The sequence below is a fragment of the Cladophialophora psammophila genome (genome assembly GCF_000585535.1).
Source record: "Cladophialophora psammophila CBS 110553 chromosome Unknown aczJe-supercont1.5, whole genome shotgun sequence".
NCBI lineage: Eukaryota > Fungi > Ascomycota > Eurotiomycetes > Chaetothyriales > Herpotrichiellaceae > Cladophialophora > Cladophialophora psammophila.
The window spans coordinates 888,712-909,496 of record NW_006912926.1 but is presented as its reverse complement, the minus strand read 5'-3'; the positions used below and the strand labels follow the sequence as shown (position 1 = coordinate 909,496).

At 52.1% G+C, this 20,785-nt stretch overlaps 7 protein-coding genes across 7 annotated transcripts; all 7 read left to right on the top strand.

The window, feature by feature from the left end:
- Positions 1 to 648: 648 nt before the first annotated feature.
- On the top strand, positions 649 to 1,413 carry A1O5_03967 (ubiquitin-conjugating enzyme E2 8; the record flags this gene model as incomplete). The annotated part of the gene is made up of 4 exons (XM_007744576.1): positions 649 to 772; positions 860 to 974; positions 1,033 to 1,214; positions 1,274 to 1,413. The coding sequence occupies 4 exons, from the start codon at positions 649 to 651 to the stop codon at positions 1,411 to 1,413; spliced, it is 561 nt and encodes a 186-aa protein (XP_007742766.1).
- Positions 1,414 to 2,165: 752 nt separating this feature from the next.
- A1O5_03966 (uncharacterized protein) lies at positions 2,166 to 3,083 on the top strand (the record flags this gene model as incomplete). The annotated part of the gene is made up of 1 exon (XM_007744575.1): positions 2,166 to 3,083. One exon carries the CDS (start codon positions 2,166 to 2,168, stop codon positions 3,081 to 3,083), a length of 918 nt encoding a protein of 305 aa, XP_007742765.1.
- Positions 3,084 to 3,996: 913 nt separating this feature from the next.
- A1O5_03965 (uncharacterized protein) lies at positions 3,997 to 7,128 on the top strand (the record flags this gene model as incomplete). Its single annotated transcript, XM_007744574.1, has 1 exon — positions 3,997 to 7,128. One exon carries the CDS (start codon positions 3,997 to 3,999, stop codon positions 7,126 to 7,128), a length of 3,132 nt encoding a protein of 1,043 aa, XP_007742764.1.
- Positions 7,129 to 10,730: 3,602 nt separating this feature from the next.
- Positions 10,731 to 12,542, top strand: A1O5_03964 (AGC/YANK protein kinase; the record flags this gene model as incomplete). The annotated part of the gene is made up of 4 exons (XM_007744573.1): positions 10,731 to 10,773; positions 10,841 to 10,963; positions 11,026 to 11,953; positions 12,020 to 12,542. 4 exons carry the CDS (start codon positions 10,731 to 10,733, stop codon positions 12,540 to 12,542), a joined length of 1,617 nt encoding a protein of 538 aa, XP_007742763.1.
- A 1,158-nt stretch (positions 12,543 to 13,700) lies between these two features.
- A1O5_03963 (uncharacterized protein) lies at positions 13,701 to 15,742 on the top strand (the record flags this gene model as incomplete). The annotated part of the gene is made up of 3 exons (XM_007744572.1): positions 13,701 to 14,177; positions 14,233 to 15,591; positions 15,650 to 15,742. 3 exons carry the CDS (start codon positions 13,701 to 13,703, stop codon positions 15,740 to 15,742), a joined length of 1,929 nt encoding a protein of 642 aa, XP_007742762.1.
- A 1,544-nt stretch (positions 15,743 to 17,286) lies between these two features.
- A1O5_03962 (serine/threonine protein kinase) lies at positions 17,287 to 18,576 on the top strand (the record flags this gene model as incomplete). Its single annotated transcript, XM_007744571.1, has 5 exons — positions 17,287 to 17,334; positions 17,394 to 17,647; positions 17,725 to 17,876; positions 17,924 to 18,075; positions 18,142 to 18,576. 5 exons carry the CDS (start codon positions 17,287 to 17,289, stop codon positions 18,574 to 18,576), a joined length of 1,041 nt encoding a protein of 346 aa, XP_007742761.1.
- A 456-nt stretch (positions 18,577 to 19,032) lies between these two features.
- Positions 19,033 to 20,013, top strand: A1O5_03961 (uncharacterized protein; the record flags this gene model as incomplete). Its single annotated transcript, XM_007744570.1, has 3 exons — positions 19,033 to 19,330; positions 19,419 to 19,532; positions 19,640 to 20,013. The coding sequence occupies 3 exons, from the start codon at positions 19,033 to 19,035 to the stop codon at positions 20,011 to 20,013; spliced, it is 786 nt and encodes a 261-aa protein (XP_007742760.1).
- Positions 20,014 to 20,785: the final 772 nt, after the last annotated feature.

The window sequence follows — 20,785 nt, the reverse complement described above, 5'->3', positions numbered from 1 at the left end:
GCGGGCCTGGCGTAGTGTGTGCGATGACTACCTCAGGGCTTAGTCCACGCTTCAACCAGCGTATGGTGAAGGCCTACAAGTACAGTAGATGCTTAGGACTAAGCGGCGAGGCGGCAAACCAGTTACGCCCGGCCAGATCAGTCAAGGGTCCCGGTCCCCCCACCATTGCCCTTGCCATCGAACAGTCTCCAACCACAGCGAATAGTCCCCTCCGTCACCGAACCACCGTAGACTTCAAGTCCTATCTACACTTCACACCCTACTTCCTTCTCTTCACTCTCTCTAGGTCCGCTGCTTTCACTGCGATCCCGCCGTCATCCCTTTCGTCGCGCCCACACGAGTCCTTCACTACCTGTTTGCCTGAACTCAACCCTCCTGCAAAGCCCCTACCCCTCACGAGGACAAAGAAAAAGCCGAGTCCACACCGCGCAAAGAACATCCGGCCATCCTCCCGTGATCACTCTCTGCTCCGATCTCGTTTGTGCATCTTGCCACACCAGATCTAATAGACACTTTTCTCCTGGAAACCAAGACACAGAATCGATCCACCGCCCTCACGCAATTCTGAACGCACCTTCAAAAGCGCTTAATATCCTTCTTGTGAACATAATCTACGTTCCATCGAGATCTTTTAATTGGCGAGGCACGATGAGCAGCCCTAAGCGGAGGATAGAGACGGATGTCATGAAGCTGATGATGAGCGACTATGAGGTGACACTGGTCAACGACAATATGCAGGAATTCTACGTCATCTTCAAAGGGCCTTCGGAAAGTAAGTGCAAGAATTTCCCGTCAACGACTCAAGTGGTCGGTTTACCGCAAGATCCGGGGTGACTGACGGCATGGGCTACATCTACAGCACCCTTTGCTGAGGGCAAATGGAAAGTTCACGTCGAACTGCCGGATCAATATCCTTACAAATCACCTTCCATCGGCTTTGTCAACAAGATCTTCCACCCAAACATCGACGAAGGGTTAGTCAAAGTTGATGCTGGATGCTTGGACGCAACTGGTACTGATCTGGCTTTCTAGGTCGGGATCGGTATGCTTGGACGTCATCAACCAGACATGGTCACCCATGTTTGATATGATCAATATCTTTGAAGTCTTCTTGCCTCAGCTCCTGCGATACCCCAACCCTACCGATCCCTTGAACGGAGAAGCAGCTGCACTGTTGATGAGGGAGCCTCGAAGCTACGATGCTAGGGTTAAAGGTGAGGCTCCAGACCTGCAAGATGAGATCAAAACATGAAAATATTAATTGGTCATGAAGAGTACATTGCTCAGTATGCTACGAACATCCACGACGATCATGACGAAGACGAGCACGAGACGGACGGAGAGTTGAGCGAGGTGGAAGATTTCGACAGTGATGGGGAGGATGAGCCTGCTGGTGCAATGGAGGATGTATGAATTTGGAGTCCTGGGGACCTGGAGTTCTATGGCCACTTGGAGTATATTGGGCGCCACAGGAGGCTCGAAGGACGGCAGCGACATACTGGATTGGGGGTTGCTTTTATTTCGAGATGCTTGCGCTGTCTTTCTTGACACCCACCTACTAGTTGTGAAGTTGGGATTTTGCCAGACCTACGGGGTCCGTGCTGTACCAGGCCATATCATGCCGTGTCGTCTGCAATCGGATCATGAAGATACGCGGGGTCTGGAGTCCAGTGTCTCTGAAGCCCCAAGCTGTGCTCTCCGGTCTAGCATCAGATAATCCGTGAAAATTACTGCACGTCTCCCCTCGACGCTTCAAATAGATACTTGCCTACTGACAGGCAACCCTCTTGTTCCACAGCACCTCGTACTCCATGGTCCATAGTACCACGCGCCGAGTGGTTTTGCCCAAAATCAGCAATCAGCCGTCAGACTAAATTGTGGCACAACCGCGCTACGGCCCCTGCGCAACCTGCGTCATCGACTGGTCACTTCCAAGGCCAAGTGACGTGGTTTTCCAGCCACGCGACCTGCTCCTCCGAGCTAGTCCCTCGTCGCATCACGCTGTTACATGTTACACACTTGTCCCAGGTATACCAACGACTCGATCCTGAAACCCCAAGCTTGGAGCGCCCTTGCACCTCATCGCATTCCTCGATATAAAGAACGGGACCTAACCCTGTCGTTTCAAGCACAATCCCCCAGTTGATTGTAATACCGTTCCGACCATGTCGCTATCTCTCGACTCATTACCACCAGAAGTCCTCCTCCGCATCCTCTTCTTCCTGGAAATTCCCGATCTGCTCCAAGTGAGTCGCACATGCCATGTGCTGCGTGAGATCGCTTGCGACCCTCTCCTTCATCTCCAGCGACTGCACCATGCTTCCCATACGCTATCCATCCTGTTGGCCCGACGGCCGTCCAGGTCCGCCATTAGTCCTCCTAATTCATGGATATGGCTAAGCAAGACCAATGTTCTCTCGCGCCAAATCAGCAAGAGTTTGATACGCATCCGGCTGAGTCATAACCTCGAACACAGGCCAAGTCCGTATGATTTGGTACAAAGGGCGATCCTCCCATCTACGTGCACCAACTATTCCTCGCCGGTCTCGCCGGTCCTGATACAGTCACAACAGGCCGTACAAAGGAACAAACTGAAGGATGGATTGGGTCGCAAGCTAGAGCGACGGCCGAGCATGAGCAGTCTGGTGTCTCTCAATATCATGCCTGAAGAGTGCGTGCGCCACAGCGTCTCGCCTGCCATCGTGGCTACGAGGCGGAAAGTGATTAGAGAGAGCTTGAAGGACGGGCTTCGCGCGTGGGTTGAAGGGCGCGCCATACAAGCACAGAAGAGGAAAGCAGACGAGATGGAGGCTACGGAAAAGATCACGGTAAAGAGCCTGGTGAGGAGGTTCGCCGCCAGGAAGGTCGCAGTGGACATGGAGAGCAGCCGAGTACGTCGTCTTGATCCAGTCATGCTAGAGAAGAGGAGGGCTCAAGCGAGATGGGGCAGAGAGGTAGAGCTTGCAAAGATGGACGAAGAAAGACGAGCTGCGACTCATGGTGCTTGTGCTCAGCCGACGAGAGCGCATGTCCTGGGGCTCAAAAGGTTCTGGGAGGGGGTCATCAGGGCGGCTGCTGGATGACTTGTCCATTCTCTTTTCCTAAATTCAATGGGTGTCTTTGTGTATCTTTAATGATTTGAGGTTCTGCGGCCCTGACTGAAGGACTTGATTGTATTGAGACCTGAATTTCTTTTGAGCAAGCTTTGTAACCACGTAGGATCTGTGCCCCGAATGTGGATCTGTCCATGACTCCCGTTCAGGTGAGACGAAATGAGGTACTAGTACCCCGTAGTCTATCGAACCTCGAGTATCCGGTTTATGATGCGGTTGCCTGCTGGCAAGATGTGACAAGGCTGTGAATTGCAGCAAGGCTGCGCTTGGCAGAGAAAGTTACCCTAGAAACCAACTCCGCCAGCCTCGCTAATGATGTCAACTGCACAAACATCTAAGATCCCGCCCCTGTGCATGACCTGAACTCACTTGTGATACTTACCTAGACAAGACGTCTTTCTGTAACTGCAGGCTACGTGTTTAGTAAGCCCTCTACGCCAACAAACAATGGGTTCTCTGATAGCTGACGAAATGGCTTGCAGGAAGCGAGAAGATAATCTGCACGGCCTCAGCTTTTATCAACTAATCCAGTGCAGCATCACCCTCCAACCCGCCAGCAAACACTGGACAGGGCACGAGTGAGCACTTGAGTACCGGGCATCGCGGACCCTGGCCAGAAGGCAGGGTAGATCTCTTGAAGACCCCAGTCCCCCTCAAAAACAGCCCCTCTGGTTGCCTGGACAACACCGGCCTACTACTGCCTGCGGCCTCACAACTAGAGCGCACAGACCAAACTCAAGCCGCTATTCCAAGACTTGGATCGCGACTATATATTCCAAAACTCGTCTTCGGAGGGAGTCAGCCCCATGTCACACCTGAATCTGCAGTGAGAGCAACCCCGCAATTCTTCAAATTCACGTTCCCTCTACCCAACAGCGTCGAAATGGTGCGTGAACAGCAACCTGCTCGCAACCCGCTTGCGCCAGCTATGGGCAACTCGCAACCTTCCCCAGATCCTCATAACAAGGAGAAGGGACTTAGCGCCGAGGGATTTCCCGCTCCGCAGCCTCTATATACAAATCTCCAAAGTGCCTTACCAGAGCAGCCTCAATTTGGGAGGCCGTCAATGCCAGGCGCATCGTCGCAGCCATATGCAAGAACACAGCCGCTCATGCGACCAGGCACGAGTGCTAACACATCAGCTCCTCGCCAAGTCAGCGGAAGTCAACCACAAGACAAATATTCCAACCTTTTTGTGTCATCGAAGAGACCTTCCCAAAGACCAGAGCTACACAAACCTCATGCAATCGCGAATCCTCTACAAACACTCAAAGACAATGGATCAAGCGGCGGACAGCCTTCTGGACCCACCTCCTCTCGACCGCCTTATCAAGAAGACGATTTCTATGAGATCCCCAAGCCCGCGAACTTCTCTACTTGGAAGCCGACACCTTTCGTTCCTCCTACCTTTTCATCACAACAGCCTCCAAACCCTTATGTACGACCAAAAACGGTGGACCTCACTCAGGAGAGCTCCATGCCGACTCGTCCGTCGTACCCTTCAAACGACTCCATCTTCCGAGAGCAGAGATACGAAACAGCTGACCCATACACATACATGAACTCTGCCCAGGCCAATGAGAGCATCAAGGCTTTACTTGAAGGTGCATTTGAAGACGAAGAGGACAAGCCAAGGACGAGACAGAGAAAGAAGCAGCTCGACCAGAAGGTTGAGGATTTAGCAGACAAGATCAAAGACATGTCAGTCAAGAGTGAAGACAGAAGCGAATCTGCTCGAGAAGAGGAAGAAGAAGAAGAAGATGATGATGATGATGATAGTGCCGTTCCTGGGTTGAAGGTCAAGCTCTTACCACATCAAATTGAAGGTGTCGACTGGATGGTCAGCAAAGAAATCGGCAAGAATAAGACATACGGTGGTATCCTTGCCGACGATATGGGTTTAGGAAAGACAATACAATCGATCGCTCTCGTCCTGAGTAACCCAAAGCCAAGCGCTGAGGAGCTGGAGAAGAGCAAGCGAAAGTTGCCTGAAGGTGTCACAAAAGGCACACTTGTGGTAGCCCCATTGGCATTAATTAGACAGTGGGAAGGCGAACTCAAGGATCGCATCGACGAAGACCATGCTCTCACAATTTGTGTCCATCACGGGCCTCAAAGAACCAAAAGATACAAGGACCTGAAGAAGTACGACATCGTCATCACAACCTACCAAACGCTGTCATCAGAACATGGTGGATGTTCAGAATCCCTGAAAGTAGGATGCTTCGGCGTTCACTGGTATAGGATCATTCTGGATGAGGCCCATTCGATCAAGAACCGCAACGCCAAGGCTTCCAAGGCTGCTTGTGCTCTTGATGCTGCATACCGCTGGTGTTTGACTGGAACGCCGATGCAGAACGGCCTTGACGAGCTCCAAAGCCTCATTCACTTTCTCCGTATCAAGCCCTATTGTGACCTGACTGAATGGCGCGAGAATATCACCAAACCCATGAATAATGGAAAGGGGGGTCTCGCAGTTAAGAGATTGAGACTCATCCTGAAGAGCTTTATGAAGCGAAGAACGAAGGATATACTCAAACAAGAACACTCCAACCAAGGTGGTAAAAGAGAGGCCACTGAAGGAGGGAAAGGCCCCGGGTTCAAGATCGTGGGACGAACCGTGGAAAACGTCGAAGCCGACTTTACAGCCCAAGAGCGAGAGTTCTATGAACGCCTGGAGTCAAGAACAGATCGAAGTCTCGAGATGATGATGGCCGGGAACAAGATGAGTTACGCTTCGGCATTGGTCCTCCTCATGCGACTTCGACAAGCGTGCAATCACCCAAAGCTTACGGGAAGCGACCTGAATGCAGAGACCGATGCCTCAAGTGGTCTTCAGACACCAAGTCGCAGGAAAGCTAATGCGGAAGATGACATGGATAGTATTGCAAACATGCTTGGTGGCCTTAGTATGGAAACCAAGAGATGCGATATGTGTCAGATTGAGTTGACTGCAAGAGAGAGTTCCAAAGGTGCGATTCGATGTGTCGAATGTCAGGAGGATTTAGATAAGGAAATGGATCATGTGAAAGAGATCAAGAAGACGAAGAAGGACAAGAGACGGATGCAAGAGCAGAAGACAGTCAAAATCCAACGCAAACAAGCGAGGCGTGTTGTGGAGGACAGTGACGAGGAGGAGGACGGCGACGACGAGAAACACGAAGATGACGACGAAGACGCCTCCACCTCTGCTGATGACGAAGAAGACGAAGACGACGACTACTCCTCGTCCGACGACTCTAGCTCTTCACAGCCCACGCTCCTCCAATCCACGAAAATCCGCCACCTCCTCTCCATTCTCCGCGAGGACTCCCACACTCACAAATACATAGTCTTCTCCTTCTTCACGTCCATGCTCGATCTAATCGAGCCATTTCTCCGCTCCCACCGCATCCACTTCGCCCGCTACGACGGCAAAATGCGCAACGACGCGCGGGAAGCGTCCCTCCATGCCCTCCGCACAGACCCTTCCACACGCGTCCTCCTTTGTTCTCTCCGCGCAGGAAGCTTAGGGTTGAATTTGACTGCCGCATCGAGGGTGGTGATTCTAGAGCCATTCTGGAATCCTTTCGTCGAAGAACAGGCAATTGATCGTGTGCATCGACTGAATCAGACCCAAGATGTCAAAGTCTTCAAAATCACCATCAAGGGAACGGTGGAGGGACGGATATTAGATTTGCAGGAGAAGAAGCGCGAGCTTGCGAAGGCGACCATCGAGGGCCAGGGCAAAGGCGCAATGAAGTTGAGCATGCAGGATATGTTGAGGCTGTTTGGTCGGGAGGCGGAGTCCGAACATCCCGTCGACGTGGAGGAAGTTGGCATGGGCAGAGGAAGGTCAAGGGGGTTATTGGAAGGAAGTCGGGATACCCCGCCGGTATCCAATGCGCCACTTGCTACGGGCGGATATAGCAGTGGAATTGGGGGGAGCACAAGCGATCGACGCGAGAAAATGCGCATCAGCGACGGAAAGAAGAAATCGTGGAAGGAGCATGAGGTCTATGGGCGGAGGTGGTGAGGGCGTTGGGATTCACCCTCCCAATTGTCTTGAACACGGGGAGTCAAGATTCATGACATAGACCTCATGGAGGGATGCTGATTAACGCGGTGTGCTACCTAGATATTGGATGGGTTTTTTTTTTTTTTTTTCCAAGGGCGTTGCGAGATTCGATGTTTTGAGGCCAGAGTGTAATGATGATGATGATGATCAGGAAGCACTCGTTAAATAGGGTCCAAGACAGTAAGCTCTTCCACTCAGGGAGGTTGTACAGGAGCACAGAGTACCTGTTATCCTGTTATTCTCTCTGTGCCGCAAGCCTGTAGGCCCAAGCGCGCTACACAATAGGCATAGGAATTTATCTAGAAGGGGGGAACCGATTCGAGCAGACCTCCCAGATTGCGAATGGACACAATCGTTGGACCACGTCGTTTACGTCCTTCGACTCAGTGCGCGACACAGACGCGGCGGACGCGAGGTGTCATCTGAGAGAATGGCTTGACGCTGTGGTTTGCGAGGCTGAGATTTCAGGAGAAGCTTTTTGGAACGTGCTGTTCTTTGCCTGGTTTGTGGGCTTGGATTGCCTACCCAGTATGGGCTATGGACCAGTGTTTATTTTGGTCAGCAAGCATGGAGAACGCGTAAGTGAAATGCTCTTTTGACGAAACCTGAGCGGAGAACGCAGTACCGGACGTCCGGAAGAACACGAGAGATGCTGTTTCGATGCTGCTGCAATAGAACTTGCTCCGCTTGCGTGCTTAGCCGGCAGGTTGGCTAGCCAAGAGATGCTTCTCTAAGGCTAGCAATTTGTCCACGTACTAAGTCAGTCGGATGAGAAACATTTGGCTGTACCTCGTACTCGGTAAAAGGATGGAAATCAAGGCTGAAGATGTTGGGGGAAGATGAGGATGAGTGGGAAGGCCAAGTGTGTGTAGGAGTGGCACTGCTTTCGTCATCGGAAGGAACAACTTGGCGCCGGACTATGGAGGACCAATTTCCAGACTCAGGCCTTGTACTTGTACATACCAGTAAATATATTACGTAGTTGGCCCGACTGGGTCAAGGCTCAACAGGCAGACTGGTAAACGCGTGGTACTTTTACTGGATGGAGGACGTAGTACGGAGTCCTTGGGAGTCCTACAGTACGGCGTCCAGAACGCACAGGCCGGGATCCAAACTCGGCGAGGCCAAAGAATGGCAAAACGAGTTGCTGGTGCTTTCTCGTGGAGCTCCCAAGGGGCCCTAGATTGGAAGTGGCGGTAGTGTCGGTGGTAAGAGCTGACATGGGTACTAGGGAAAAGTTTGCCTCGTCCGAGCCAATGCAGACGCAAGCAGTTGTTTCAGAACCAGGGTCAGCTGCAGCAGCAACGTGGCAGCCACCTTTTCCACCTTTTGAGACCAGGCCGCCAGTGGGAGCAGTCCGGCACAAGGGGTGCGCCAGTCAGAAGGGGGCCCGCCACGACCTCTTGCATGTCGCCCTCGTGGCTCTTCTTCTTTTGTTTCTGGAAAAACCCAAATTCCTCGGTTTCTCTCGGATACGGCAGAGAGCGCGGGAAAGGAGTTTTGGGGGGGGGGTGCCAGATGCCGGGCGCCAATGGAAGGGAAGGCAGATATGTAGATGTCTTTTCTGACAGCTGATGCAAGGAGACAATCTGCGATCGGTTTAAGCAGCCAGGCCAGTCACCGGCGACGAGATGGCAGCTTGGCGATTGATGGTTAGGGAGGTCCTTAGATAGGTATAATCAAGAAATGGCCACTAGGCCCAGAGAAAGGGGTAAGGCCCCGGATGATGAAACGTGGTCAGCCGTGGTCGCAGCCTGCAACAGGTGCCGCTAACTCGTTAGGGCTCAAGTGCGTGGTTAGAGGATGGGACGGCGTTTTGATGGGCGATGGGCGATGGGCGACGGGCGATGGGCGATGGGCGATGGGCGACGGGCGATGGGCGATGGGCGATGGGGATGGAGGAGGGTGATTGAGCCAGTGCTGGGGCTATTTACCGTAGTAAGTAGGACGATATGAACTAAGTATGGCCGGAGGAATGAATCATGATTGAGTTTGACTCGAGCCGTGAGGCCTGTACCGAGTAAGTAGGTTTGTATGAGGGGAAGGTGTGTCTCTGCGTGCATCTATGACTCGGTCAGTCCGTCGATGAATCCGTCAATCAGTCAGTCAGTCTGTTGCCTCGTACGTGGTACGTAAAAGAAAAGGAAAATGTCGACGACGTTAGTTTGACGCCACCCGGTGGGAGAGCCAGAGCATGAAAAGAGAACGGAACGAGAGAGAACAGGAGACCCGCCGCAAAGGAGATTTCACCCCATTTTGCAATGTTCCAATTCGTCTTGTCTGGTCTTGTCTTGCCTTGGTTTGCCATGTGCGTTCTGACACGGACGATTTCTCATGCTGATGGGGACGCAGATGGACATGGTCATGAGCAAAATGGCCTCCTCATTGCCTCCTCATCGCCTCCTCATCTCCCCGTTGCCTTCGTCTTGGCCGCCTTCGAGAAAAATCCAAATCCACCCCATCACAACTGCTCATTCTCCTCGTATTCTTCATTGCTTCTTTTACCCTTCTCTCACTCCCTCTCTATCTCCACCCCGGTCATTCCCCCCTCCTTCCACCTCCCATAAAGGCTCAGTCGTGCTGGAACCTCCGGTCACCACCTCCACATTATACCGGAGTCGATTAATTCATTGTCATTCACCGCACAGACAACCCCCCCCTTTCTCACATTTCCCTTTGCAGATCCGATTGACAGCCTAACTTCTGGAACTGGAGTAGCAGCGACTACCACCTCGCCCCCGGTCCCCTGTCAAAAGGTTGGCCTCCGCCTTACCAGACTAAACGACGTTAGAAGGGACACTGGATGCTTCGGCTATTGCACTTTCTGGTATTAGGACCCTGACCGCCGTCTTCACGTCCTCAAAGATCCTCAAGTCGAATTCGCCGTTGGCACAGATACTTAGTACCGAGTACTATCTCCTCCTCTTTCTGGCCCGCTCCAGGCTTCCCCGGCCTTTCTGCTCTGGTTCTTCAGCATCTCGACAACCTCATTTCAAAACTCTCTTTTCCCCGTCAGGTTTTGTCGCCTTGCCAATTCTTTTTCCCAGTCGTGCTGGATCCCGCGCCTTTTACCCAGTACCACCTTGGACTATTCCTCCACCCCCGAATCGAAACATCCATCTCGCGGCAATATTTTCTGAGCGCTCCTCTTGCACCGATACATCGATTGATTCTAGGTCTGGACGCGGGCCCGGCGCTTCTGCGACATTTTCAAGCATCCTCCTGCCGGCGTTCCCATCTTCCTGGTCTTCCAACCTCGGTTGTCTGGCTAGGCAGGCTCTGGTATATGCTTCTTGAATGTCATGTGGCTTGGATAAACTTCAGAATTGGTTCAAAAGCCTGATCATCAGGCGCTCAACTCCATCGCAAGTCTTCACCGCTATCCCCAGCGTCTATCCGTCACCACATACTTACCAACGAACACACTAAGTGGCCACTCCCTTCCGTCACCTGCAATTAACTATACGGTCTGTGTTGCACCTCTATGTTACCTCCTGCCCTGTCAGGTCTGTCTTAGTGGAGGACTTTTTGTTCTGTTGTCTTTTTGCGTCGCCTGGTCAATGGGGAATTCCCAGGGCAAACCCGTGGTCTTGACCGATGAAGGTGAGGGTTTTTCATGCCCTTGACGTAAGTCTGGAGAAAACGGTCCATGTGCTCACTGTTCCGCCAGTCAATCTCAACCATTTTCGTCTGCTGAGGGTCGTGGGCAAAGGAGCCTTCGGCAAGGTTCGCATTGTAGAGCGCAAAGACTCGGGCTTGACATTTGCTCTGAAATACATCCGCAAGGATGAAGGTCCGTTCTTAGCCATGAATCAACCCAACGAACATCCAGCATGATCTCTGACTGTATCGCAGTGGTTCGCTCCGAAAGCGTTCGCAATATCATAAGAGAGCGGCGGATGCTGGAGCATCTGAACCACCCATTCTTGTGCAACCTGCGCTACAGTTTCCAAGATATCGAGTATTTGTATCTTGTGGTCGACCTGATGAACGGTGGCGATCTTCGTTTCCACATCCAACGGAAGTCGTTCACCGAGGATACTATTCGCTTCTGGATGTCTGAGCTGGCTTGTGCCCTCCGCTACATTCACGGCCAAGGCATCGTGCATCGAGACCTCAAACCGGATAACGTGCTTCTGGATTCCGACGGTCATGTTCATTTGGCAGATTTCAACGTCGCCTCCGACTTCAAGCCTGGGAAGCCTCTAACGAGCAAGTCGGGGACCTTGGCCTATCTAGCTCCCGAAGTGTTCAGGGGTTCGGGATATTATAGTGAAGTGGATTGGTGGTCTTTGGGGGTGACCATGTACGAATGTGTTTACGGGAAGAGGCCATTTGAAGGACGGACTCACGAAGAACTGGTCGACGCCATCTGTGCGGCTAACCCGCGATATTTTGTCACGAAACCCCCTGTATCAATGCCATGCCTCCATGCCATGACAAACTTGATCGAGAAAGACCGACGAAAACGGATCGGTGCCACTGGCTTCGACACTTTCACCTCGCATCCTTTCTTCACTTGCATCAACTTCGAGGCATTAGAACGAAAGCAAATCCCTCCCGTGTTTATTCCCTCTAGCGAGAAGACCAACTTCGACGCCACCTATGACCTGGAAGAATTACTGCTGGAAGAGGCCCCCTTGGAGGCTCGAGCGAGGAAACAGAAGCCGCGGGCAGAGCTGCGCAACGATGCGACGAGCCGGGAAATTCGGGAAGACGAGCTTCATCGCATGATAGAGACCATGTTTGAGCCTTTCGACTACACGCTGGCAAGTTATGATGTGTAAGGACGGGCTCTTTAAGGCCAATAAAACCCCCCCGGTTTGATCCAACGCTAATTATTCTCCAGGAGTGCTGCGGCAGCAGTTGCTGGCACCGTGCCGGAAGAACATGTTGAATTAGACATGGCGCAACCAGAATCACATTCTGCTCCCACATCGCCGGACGGATCACCACCACTCTCGCCCACCGCGGTCGCGACCCCTCCACGGCCCGAAGAAAACTTTCCACCATTGGACGAATTGAAAGCAGCAATGCCGCAATCAGTGCCGTCGGGGCCTCATGGTCGACCTGCCTCGTCCTCGAAATCATTCAGCAGACCGATTCCGCCGCAGCGACCGATACCCGCCACGCGGCAGACTAGCAAAGGGGGCGGGGTCCAGATGGTATTGGACGAGTCGGGAAGTTGGACGAGTCTGGCCGATCAGACGGCTCCGCACCACCAAGACATACTCGGCGACGGTGGCAAGCTTGAGAAGACGAGCGGCAGTATGCTAGGGTTCTTGAGCAGGAAAAAGGGAAGAGATCGAAGTCCGAAACCGAAAGAGGCGGGTGTATTAGGCAAGATTGGGGCAAGACATATCATCAGCTAAACCGCGAGACCGACGGGCAGCCACAAACAAACCTTCATTTCGAACTTGACAAGGTCGAGTTCAACCGGACTTGTTTCGACTCGACCGGGTTTTAAAGACCTCAATGCGTCCAAGAGGCCCTAGCTTGCCACGACGAGAGCACCAGTTCTGGCAGATCGAGGATGTCTCGGCACCAGGCTAGATTGGCTACAGCCGGGAACGAGGAGGAGTTTTCACCAGGTGTGTCATAGAGCATAATAAGAAGCAGTCTCGGCCTGTTGAAGATATACCAGCGGACAGCGACATCAACCGCGACGATTCTCAAGCAGGCCACGGTATGACGGGAATCTAGGACCAGGACATGTCGACTTCATATCGACAACCCTAACAGTTGGAATGGTTAGGGTTAGGATACCGGCCACCTACCGGGGGGGGGGGGGGTAGTCGGGGGCGCAATTGTATGACTAGCCCATATGTAATGCTACAAGACTCGATATGCTCCCTGGCATCACGCCATATACGGGATAGGGATACCAATGGACAGGACTACCAATATATAATTCAACAAGTACCCGGTACAATGCAGGTTGATTGTTGTGTTGTTATTAACCGGAGTTCCGAGTAGTGGTGAGGGTCGGTTGTTGCCGGGCATAGAGACGAGCAACCAGCAACCAGCGAGCTTGGGGATCCATTGGGACCCACCAAGACACCAAGACCAGCTCCCAGACCCAAGCAAGACCAGCTCCAATTCTCTGCTACCCATTGCTCTCCAGAACCGTCCAATGTCAACACTCGACACACACACTCACACGCTCTCTCTCTCTCTCTTTCTCGTCCACTGTCTCTCTGCTTCTCTGCTACTCCCACTCACTTCTGTCGTCGGCCTCGTCATCGTCGCTTGTGCTGGTCCTGCTGCACGTATCCTTTATCGAGCCACTATTATGTGCACCTGTTAGTCCCCATCGTTGGAGTTGGAGTCGACAAACACCGGGCGCGTCTGTCGCGTGGTGTCTAATACCACACGCACACCAGATACCCCTCCCTGCCATCCTTCAACCAGCTCTGCCAACATCCAACCTCCACCCTCCACCCTCCAGCCAGCAGAGACCACCTTCTCTATCCTTATGAATGGCCGCCGCTGTATTCGTACCGCCATCGCCCCACGATCCTCTCTCCAAAATGGCGACTTCCTCTCGTCGAGTTCCGCTAGCCAGCATTTCCAATGCCGCCAACTCTCCTCACCGCCCGCTCACCAACAGCAGCTCTAAACGCCCTAGAAGCCTAGCCAGCGTGTCCCAGCAGGAAAATGAACCTCCTCACAAACGGTTGGCCGTCGATAGGGCCGGCCGGGAGGTCTTCAACCCAGTTACCCCTCAAAAACCATCACAACCGCCCTTGCCGGAAGGTCGCGTTTTTGAAAGAGGCCATGGGGAGTCTGCCTCGACTGCCTTCCAACGGAAATTGGTGGCTGCCAGAGACAGAGATCGAACTGCTAGTCTACGTGTGACTAAGAACGTCGATGCTAAAGAGGACTCGGGACTCAGAGCATGGCAAAGACATTATCGAAAACTGTTTCCAGCCTTCAGGTTCTACTTTGATGGGTTTTCCGAGGAGGTCAAATCACGCTTCCTCCGACACATAACGGCTCTAGGAGCGGTATGCCATAGATCTAAGCGTTTCATGTCCGTGCATCTGCTGACATTTGGTGTAGAAAGAAGAAAAGTTCTTTTCCAAAGCCGTCACACACATAGTAACGGCTCGCCACATTCCCCCGGAGCTGGGGAAGAACACCGCCGGTGGAGATGAGTCTGCGCAACCCTCTCCGATCGAAGACCACCCTCAAACAATCAATCCGTCTTTGCTCGAGAAGAACCCTCGCGGATCTGCTGGCCCCAACGTGACGCGCAACGGATTCAATCCAATGGACATTCTTGTCAGAGGGAAAGAAATGGGCATGAAGATCTATTCAATTGACAAACTACAAAGAGTGCTCAACTCTGTGCTTGATGACGGTGGAAATCATGGCCATCACACCAGGGCATCGGCACATACCACCCGGCATCAGCATGAAGATCTGGGGGAGGTCTTGAGGAACGAGAAACTCGGAGTTGCTTCGGAGAGGGAGCTTCCGTTTATGTCTCTAGTCGCATTCAAAGGTCCCTTCATCTATGTTCATGACATGGATGAAAAGTATCGTCCTACCTTGGTCAGGGAGTACCCAAAAGTGGCAAAGAGGGCCGACGGTGAATGGCCTCAATTCCGGTCTGCCAGCGTTGGAAAATGCCCATTCGTCGAGGATCCTGCCATGAAGAAGGATATCGAGCAGGAGCAGAAGAGAGCCCAGAGGCTTGCCCTCCAGCAGGAACAGCAACGTCAACAACAGCAACGACGCGAACAAAATATTCCTCGCACACGATCTCATGTAGCTGTTACCGCCGCCGGACTCGATTCTCCCCGCCGCGTCAGCCCCCGAAAGGCCCTGCAAGTGGTCAATAACAGTGCCAATGCTTCTGTGGACCTAGACAAAGAGAAGAAGGACTTGAAGATTCACGCCGCTGCCATGGAACGTCAACCATCATTTCCTCCCATGCCGAAGCGAGACGAAATCGAATTCGTTCAGCCACCTCAGCTCCACATAGGTCGAGAGCCAGCAGCATCCGGGATCCAAAGATCAAACATTACTTCGGCAATCCAGTCCCAGATGATTTCTTCCACGGCGGCCACTGGAGTCAAAGCCGGCACCAGTAAAGAGGTGCATCATCAGTTGCAGCGCCAGGTCCTTGAGCGCACCCATACTGGCAGCCTTTCCGTTGGTTCTATTCCTTCATCTCATCGCATGAATGACCTTGTCGGAGCTTTGAAGACTGCGCGAGGCCCCGCTCCGCAAAGAGCAGCCAAAAGCAAAGCACAAGAGAAGTTGGGCGGCATTCAAGAAGAAACCGATTCGCATGCCGATGACATTGCGGCCGAACGCGCCGTGCATCCGTCAAGGAGGAAGAAGGCTATCAGGAGAGACCCTAAGCCAGGGTACTGTGAGAACTGCCGTGACAAATATGAAGATTTTGACGAGGTAAGTGACTGAGAAACGCATCTTGAGCCCATAAACTGATTTTGGAAAAAAAAAAAAGCATATTGTGTCTCGTAAGCACCGAAAATTTGCAATGACCCAGTCGAATTGGACGGAACTTGACGCCCTTCTCGCGAAACTCCAAGCTGCTTGACGACAATGGAAGAACCTTTGTGGATTTCAAGAGGAACGAATGCAGCACGGTTGGGAGAGCCCTGATGACGCAGCGACACCATTTCGCTCACTTTGATTATAACTTTTGCTTCTCATTTTAGCGGCAACTATGGTTTACTTTGAAGCATCAGCAGAGCACAAGACAAGCCAGGCGTGAATGGCTAACCTTTCGAAAAGCAAGTCGAATCCCCGCCTCACCAGGCGATCCAGAATCTAATAATATTGCGGTACCTATCTATTCTTTGCTCCAATGCGGCAATACAGGGCGCGGAGGAACGGTGCACGAGATGACGAAGTGCATGGCTGTCTGTCTCCATGAGGTTCAGAAGGTTGTTGAATCTGATGTTGTTGTCTCTCAATTCCAATGAAGTTGACTGGTACCACTGTTTTCGTTGTTTCTTCCAGACCTGTCTCCGACTCTCCGAAAGCGCTTGTTCCTTCTCGAATATGTCCGGCCGCTGCTCCAGAGACGATTTCGATCTATTTAATTGCACGATCACAGACGGTAGATACCGGTATCTGGTTGGAAAGCTCAAGCATGACACGGCCATCTACATGTCTCCATGATGAATGCACTAACATGTTTCATTTCAACGATGAAGTATTCGCAGCTTTGGTAACAAGACGGGGACGCGTCGAAGTGGTCGAGGTGGATGGAAAGTCCATTGGAGATTCCAAGAGCATGTTTGTTTGCGTCCAAGCGTGGCCCGTGCAGGTTTCAACTCGGTACATCTCCATTCTTCTGGTCTCCTCCACACATGTTATTTCATCTCTCAACCTCTGTGAAAGGGAGCTCTTTCACATCTTCTATGAAGTCTCTACAGTTCCGAGAAGAATGGTCGTCCGCTGTGACAGATATGCTTACCGCTCAGGGGCCCTCCCTGCACTATTTCTGTACAATGAAGCCTCGCTTTGTCACATTGTCGATGGTTCAAGCGTCGAAAAACATCTTCAAGGATACCGGATCCGGTTTTTTGGTTTGTATGACTTGAAAGAAAGTCCCCTTTTTCGAGTCTATACAATGGCTGCCTTCGAGAGAACCTCTGCGTGGATGTCTGCTTTGTGCCTGCTTCTTACATGACTCCATCCTGGTCGTCCAACGTTTGCACATTGCTGACTTTGCTTTGACAACTTTTTTTTCCCCCCAGCTGCTAACACTCCAGGCACGGTTTTGTACCTTGATTTTAAGAACGTTGTCTCACCATGAGGGTCAGAGACCTCCCGGGAGCCAATCTTCGCGTTGCAAAGACCTCCAACTCACCTTACGAGCGGGCGAAATGGACGGACAATAGGGAAAAAACGATAAGACGAGTACGGCGCTGGAGGGAAGATATAAGGTGGTATGATGGACGAACAGAGGCATTTGCCCTGTCGAGGGCATACTTTGAGCTCGATCGCGAGGACGATTATATGTGGGAAGTATGGTTTGGCCACGATTCTGCCGACACCTGCTTCAAGACCTGCTGCTAACACCTGTTTTCTACTGATCAGTGTACGGATATACTCGGGAAAGGGGCTTTTGGTATGGTCGGAAAATGGACCAAGTTTGACAACCACGGTAGGGCCGTTGACGTAAGGAGATGGGCGGAAACTTGTTTTTCAGGGGCCATGCTCACCGACGCTGTGCTCAGGTTATTGCTATCAAACAATCGAACCTCGACGATCGTGAGGTTGATGAGGACGGCCATCCAACCGTGCCAACGGAAGCAGCGCTGGTGAAAGCGCTGATGAAGCAAGGATGTCGAAATGTTGCCTCACTACGTGAAGTGAGATTCTTCGACTGCGACCGCCCGAAATGGAGATTGTATCTCGAATACTATCGATACGGGACCTTGCATGACCTGATAAAGACATACAAGGCGCGTAAGGAACGAGACGATCGCGAGTAAGTGCAACCTCCTGGGCAGAATAACGGACGTTGCAGAGAAGCAAAGGGTTTGCTGATACATTGATGGACCGCAGTGAGCGAATACCAGAAGCCTTTGTATGGCAAGCATTCAACGACTTCGCACAAGCATGTTATCACATGAAGGTTCTTCGGCTGGATTCAATTGGTGCCCGTTCGCCCCGAGGCGATCATTTCGTTCTGCACCTGGACTTGAAGGGGGAGAACGGTATGCGCTCAGAAATGGACAACTGCAATAAGCTCATGAGATTATAGTTCTGCTTGGAGATGCCCCAGGAAGCTCGAAGTATATGCCATACCCAACGCTGAAAGTTGCCGACTGGGGTATGGCCGAGTACACCAGTCTCGACGATGATAGGAACAGCAAGAAGTGGAAAAATTATGGGACCATTGTTTGGATGCCACCGGTGAGTTCACTTCGCGCATCCTCTGCTCTCTCGCCTTGCTTTTCCTCTCTGCGTCGTATCCATCAGAACGCCGACAAATGGGAAACTCATAATTCTGGGATGCAGGAACAACGGGACTCCGGCCGCTATGGCGAAAGCTGGGACCGCCCCATCTTGGGCAACAGAAATGCCCCATTTTCCATGAAGCACGTCGTCTGGCAAATAGGCGCCAACATCTACGGGTTGATGACCACGGACATGCACAACAAGCACATTGACGAGATGGTCAAAAAAGCGGAGGGACTAGAACACACAATGCGGAAAAACGGATATTCCGCCTTGATGGGTTACCGAAGCCGATACTACTCGTCCGAGTTGACAAGCTTGGTAGAGGATTGTCTGCGGGTTGATCCGTCCAGGAGACCGAATCCGTATGAGCTGGTGAAGAGAACGCAGGATGGGTTGGCGCGTTATACGCAGAGATACCAACAAACGGGAGAGTACTCGAAGTTGAGGGTGTAGTATGTAGATGGTGTCGCGCATGTACCGGTCAGGAATTGTTTATCCCAGCATCAAACAGATGCCATCTCCCATGTACATCCAGCATGTACTACTAGGTACTACAACATGTATTACAACAACAACATGTACTACGAAGTACATATTAGGTACATCCTTGAAGTGTCCCAATTCGGACTAGTGGAATATACGGGTGGAGCTTAATGCATGGCAATATTATTGGCTCAAAGGTTTCTTGCTGCAAATGCAGCGACTGCGGAGTTCACGAAAAGGCATGTATCGAGGCATTGGACCAACGCTCGCTCTACCTCCTAGTTGCTATCTGCCACCATTCGCTGCACTGCAGCTCGGCCTTCTTAAGAGCCTGAGACTACGAAATACGTGGAGGATGAGCTAGCAATTCATTCCACTCCGAAGTCTTCACCCCATACCGAACCGACACTCTCTACAGACATGACCATGGCTTGCAGCAACCTCCAATCCTCCTTCCGCCGCCTGGTTCGCGAAGCCAGCAGTTCAGGTCCACGCGAGATCCCGTTCTTCCTTGTCCCAGCGCTATCTCGACCGTTCGGAGCGAGGCAAGCCTCGACGCTGGCTGAGACCCCCCAACCCCCGAGCTACCAGTCACGGATCGGCCGAGCGCCCATCACCGTTCCCCCCGAAGTGTCGTTACGATTCTATGAATTGGCCAAAGGGAATGTGCGGAGCAGACATCCAGACACGCCGAACATGGCGTTGGAAGTTACGGGTCCTCTAGGTAAGAAGGGATTTTGGGGCCGGGGTGCAACAGAAGACACAGAGGAGCATGGAGCATTGAGACTGATTCGCGCCTCTGGATGTTACAGGACAAATGACCGTACCTTTACCACCTTATCTCCAAGCCGAACTTGACGAGTCTGCGAAGAAGATCAACATCAACGTCAAGGATGCGGCGGAAAAACATCAACGAGCTATGTGGGGTGAGTTTGCCAATCCATAGCCTTTGTTGAGGGAAGAGATACTCGAAATATATTATATGGGAAAAGAAGTTGTGCTTACAATCATATTTCTTTTTCCGTGGATCTAGGGACCATGCGTGCACTCGTCCAAAATACCGTCTCGGGCGTCTCTGAGGGCCATCTCTGCATCCTGAGGCTCGTGGGCGTCGGTTACCGCGCAACGATCGAAGACACGGCCCAGACAAAGACGGCGCAATACCCGGGCCAAAAGTTTGTGAACCTGAAGCTCGGATACGCGCACCCGGTCGAGATGGGTGTACCTCGGGGCGTCAAGGCATCGACCCCGCAGCCGACGCGGATCCTGCTCGAGGGCTGCGACAAGCAGGCGATCAAGCAGTTCGCGGCGGAAATCCGGCGGTGGAGGAAGCCCGAGCCATACAAAGGCAAGGGCATCTTTGTTAACGACGAGACTATCCGGTTGAAGGCAAAGAAGATTAAGTAGACAGGGCCAAAACGGAGAGGAGAAGGGACGTAAAGTGAATTGAAGAGAGAAGACAAAATGGAGACAGCGTACAGGAAGGTGAAAAGTGGTCTTGTCCTCAGCAGCATAGCACGACCAGCATCATTACCCGCACCAGCACCACCAAACAACTGTCTGACCGGCTGGAGAGACGGATCCCATCCCTTTTAATTCAATGACCTGTCAAGAACCCGCTGTGTTCTCAACTACATTCCATTGTATGCCTATATAGATATCTGTAGGATTCTAAGCACGGAGGATATATTCCATAGTAACAGAAGGATGTTGATGATACCATGTAGAAGGCGTGGCGCAAGACTCAAGACTCGAGGCTCATTCGAATCGAGACAAGAATTCTCTATATCGACTATCTACACATGCATGTACGGAGTGGGTGCGGAGTAATACGCATATATATAATATACGCCCTATACTTGGCTGGTGACCAGCGGTCTATTCGTTATACATCCATCCATCCCCCGCTCTCCTCTCCTCCGCGTCCCCTTCCGTCTGTTCGGAATCCGCTCGGATTCTGCCCTTGTGTTTTTCTTTTCTGTGCGTTGACCGCGTTGGCGGTCATCCATGCCCCGGAGAGGGATCGGGATATGGATGTGGATATAGGTACGGGTATGGATACATGTATGGGCTTGCTGCGACATACGGTGGCGTGCAGTGTGTGTATGGTAGTCAAAAGTGTGCAATCACTGTCCCCATCCCACCGTCCAATCCACTCCATTCCGTTTCTTGGTTCCTC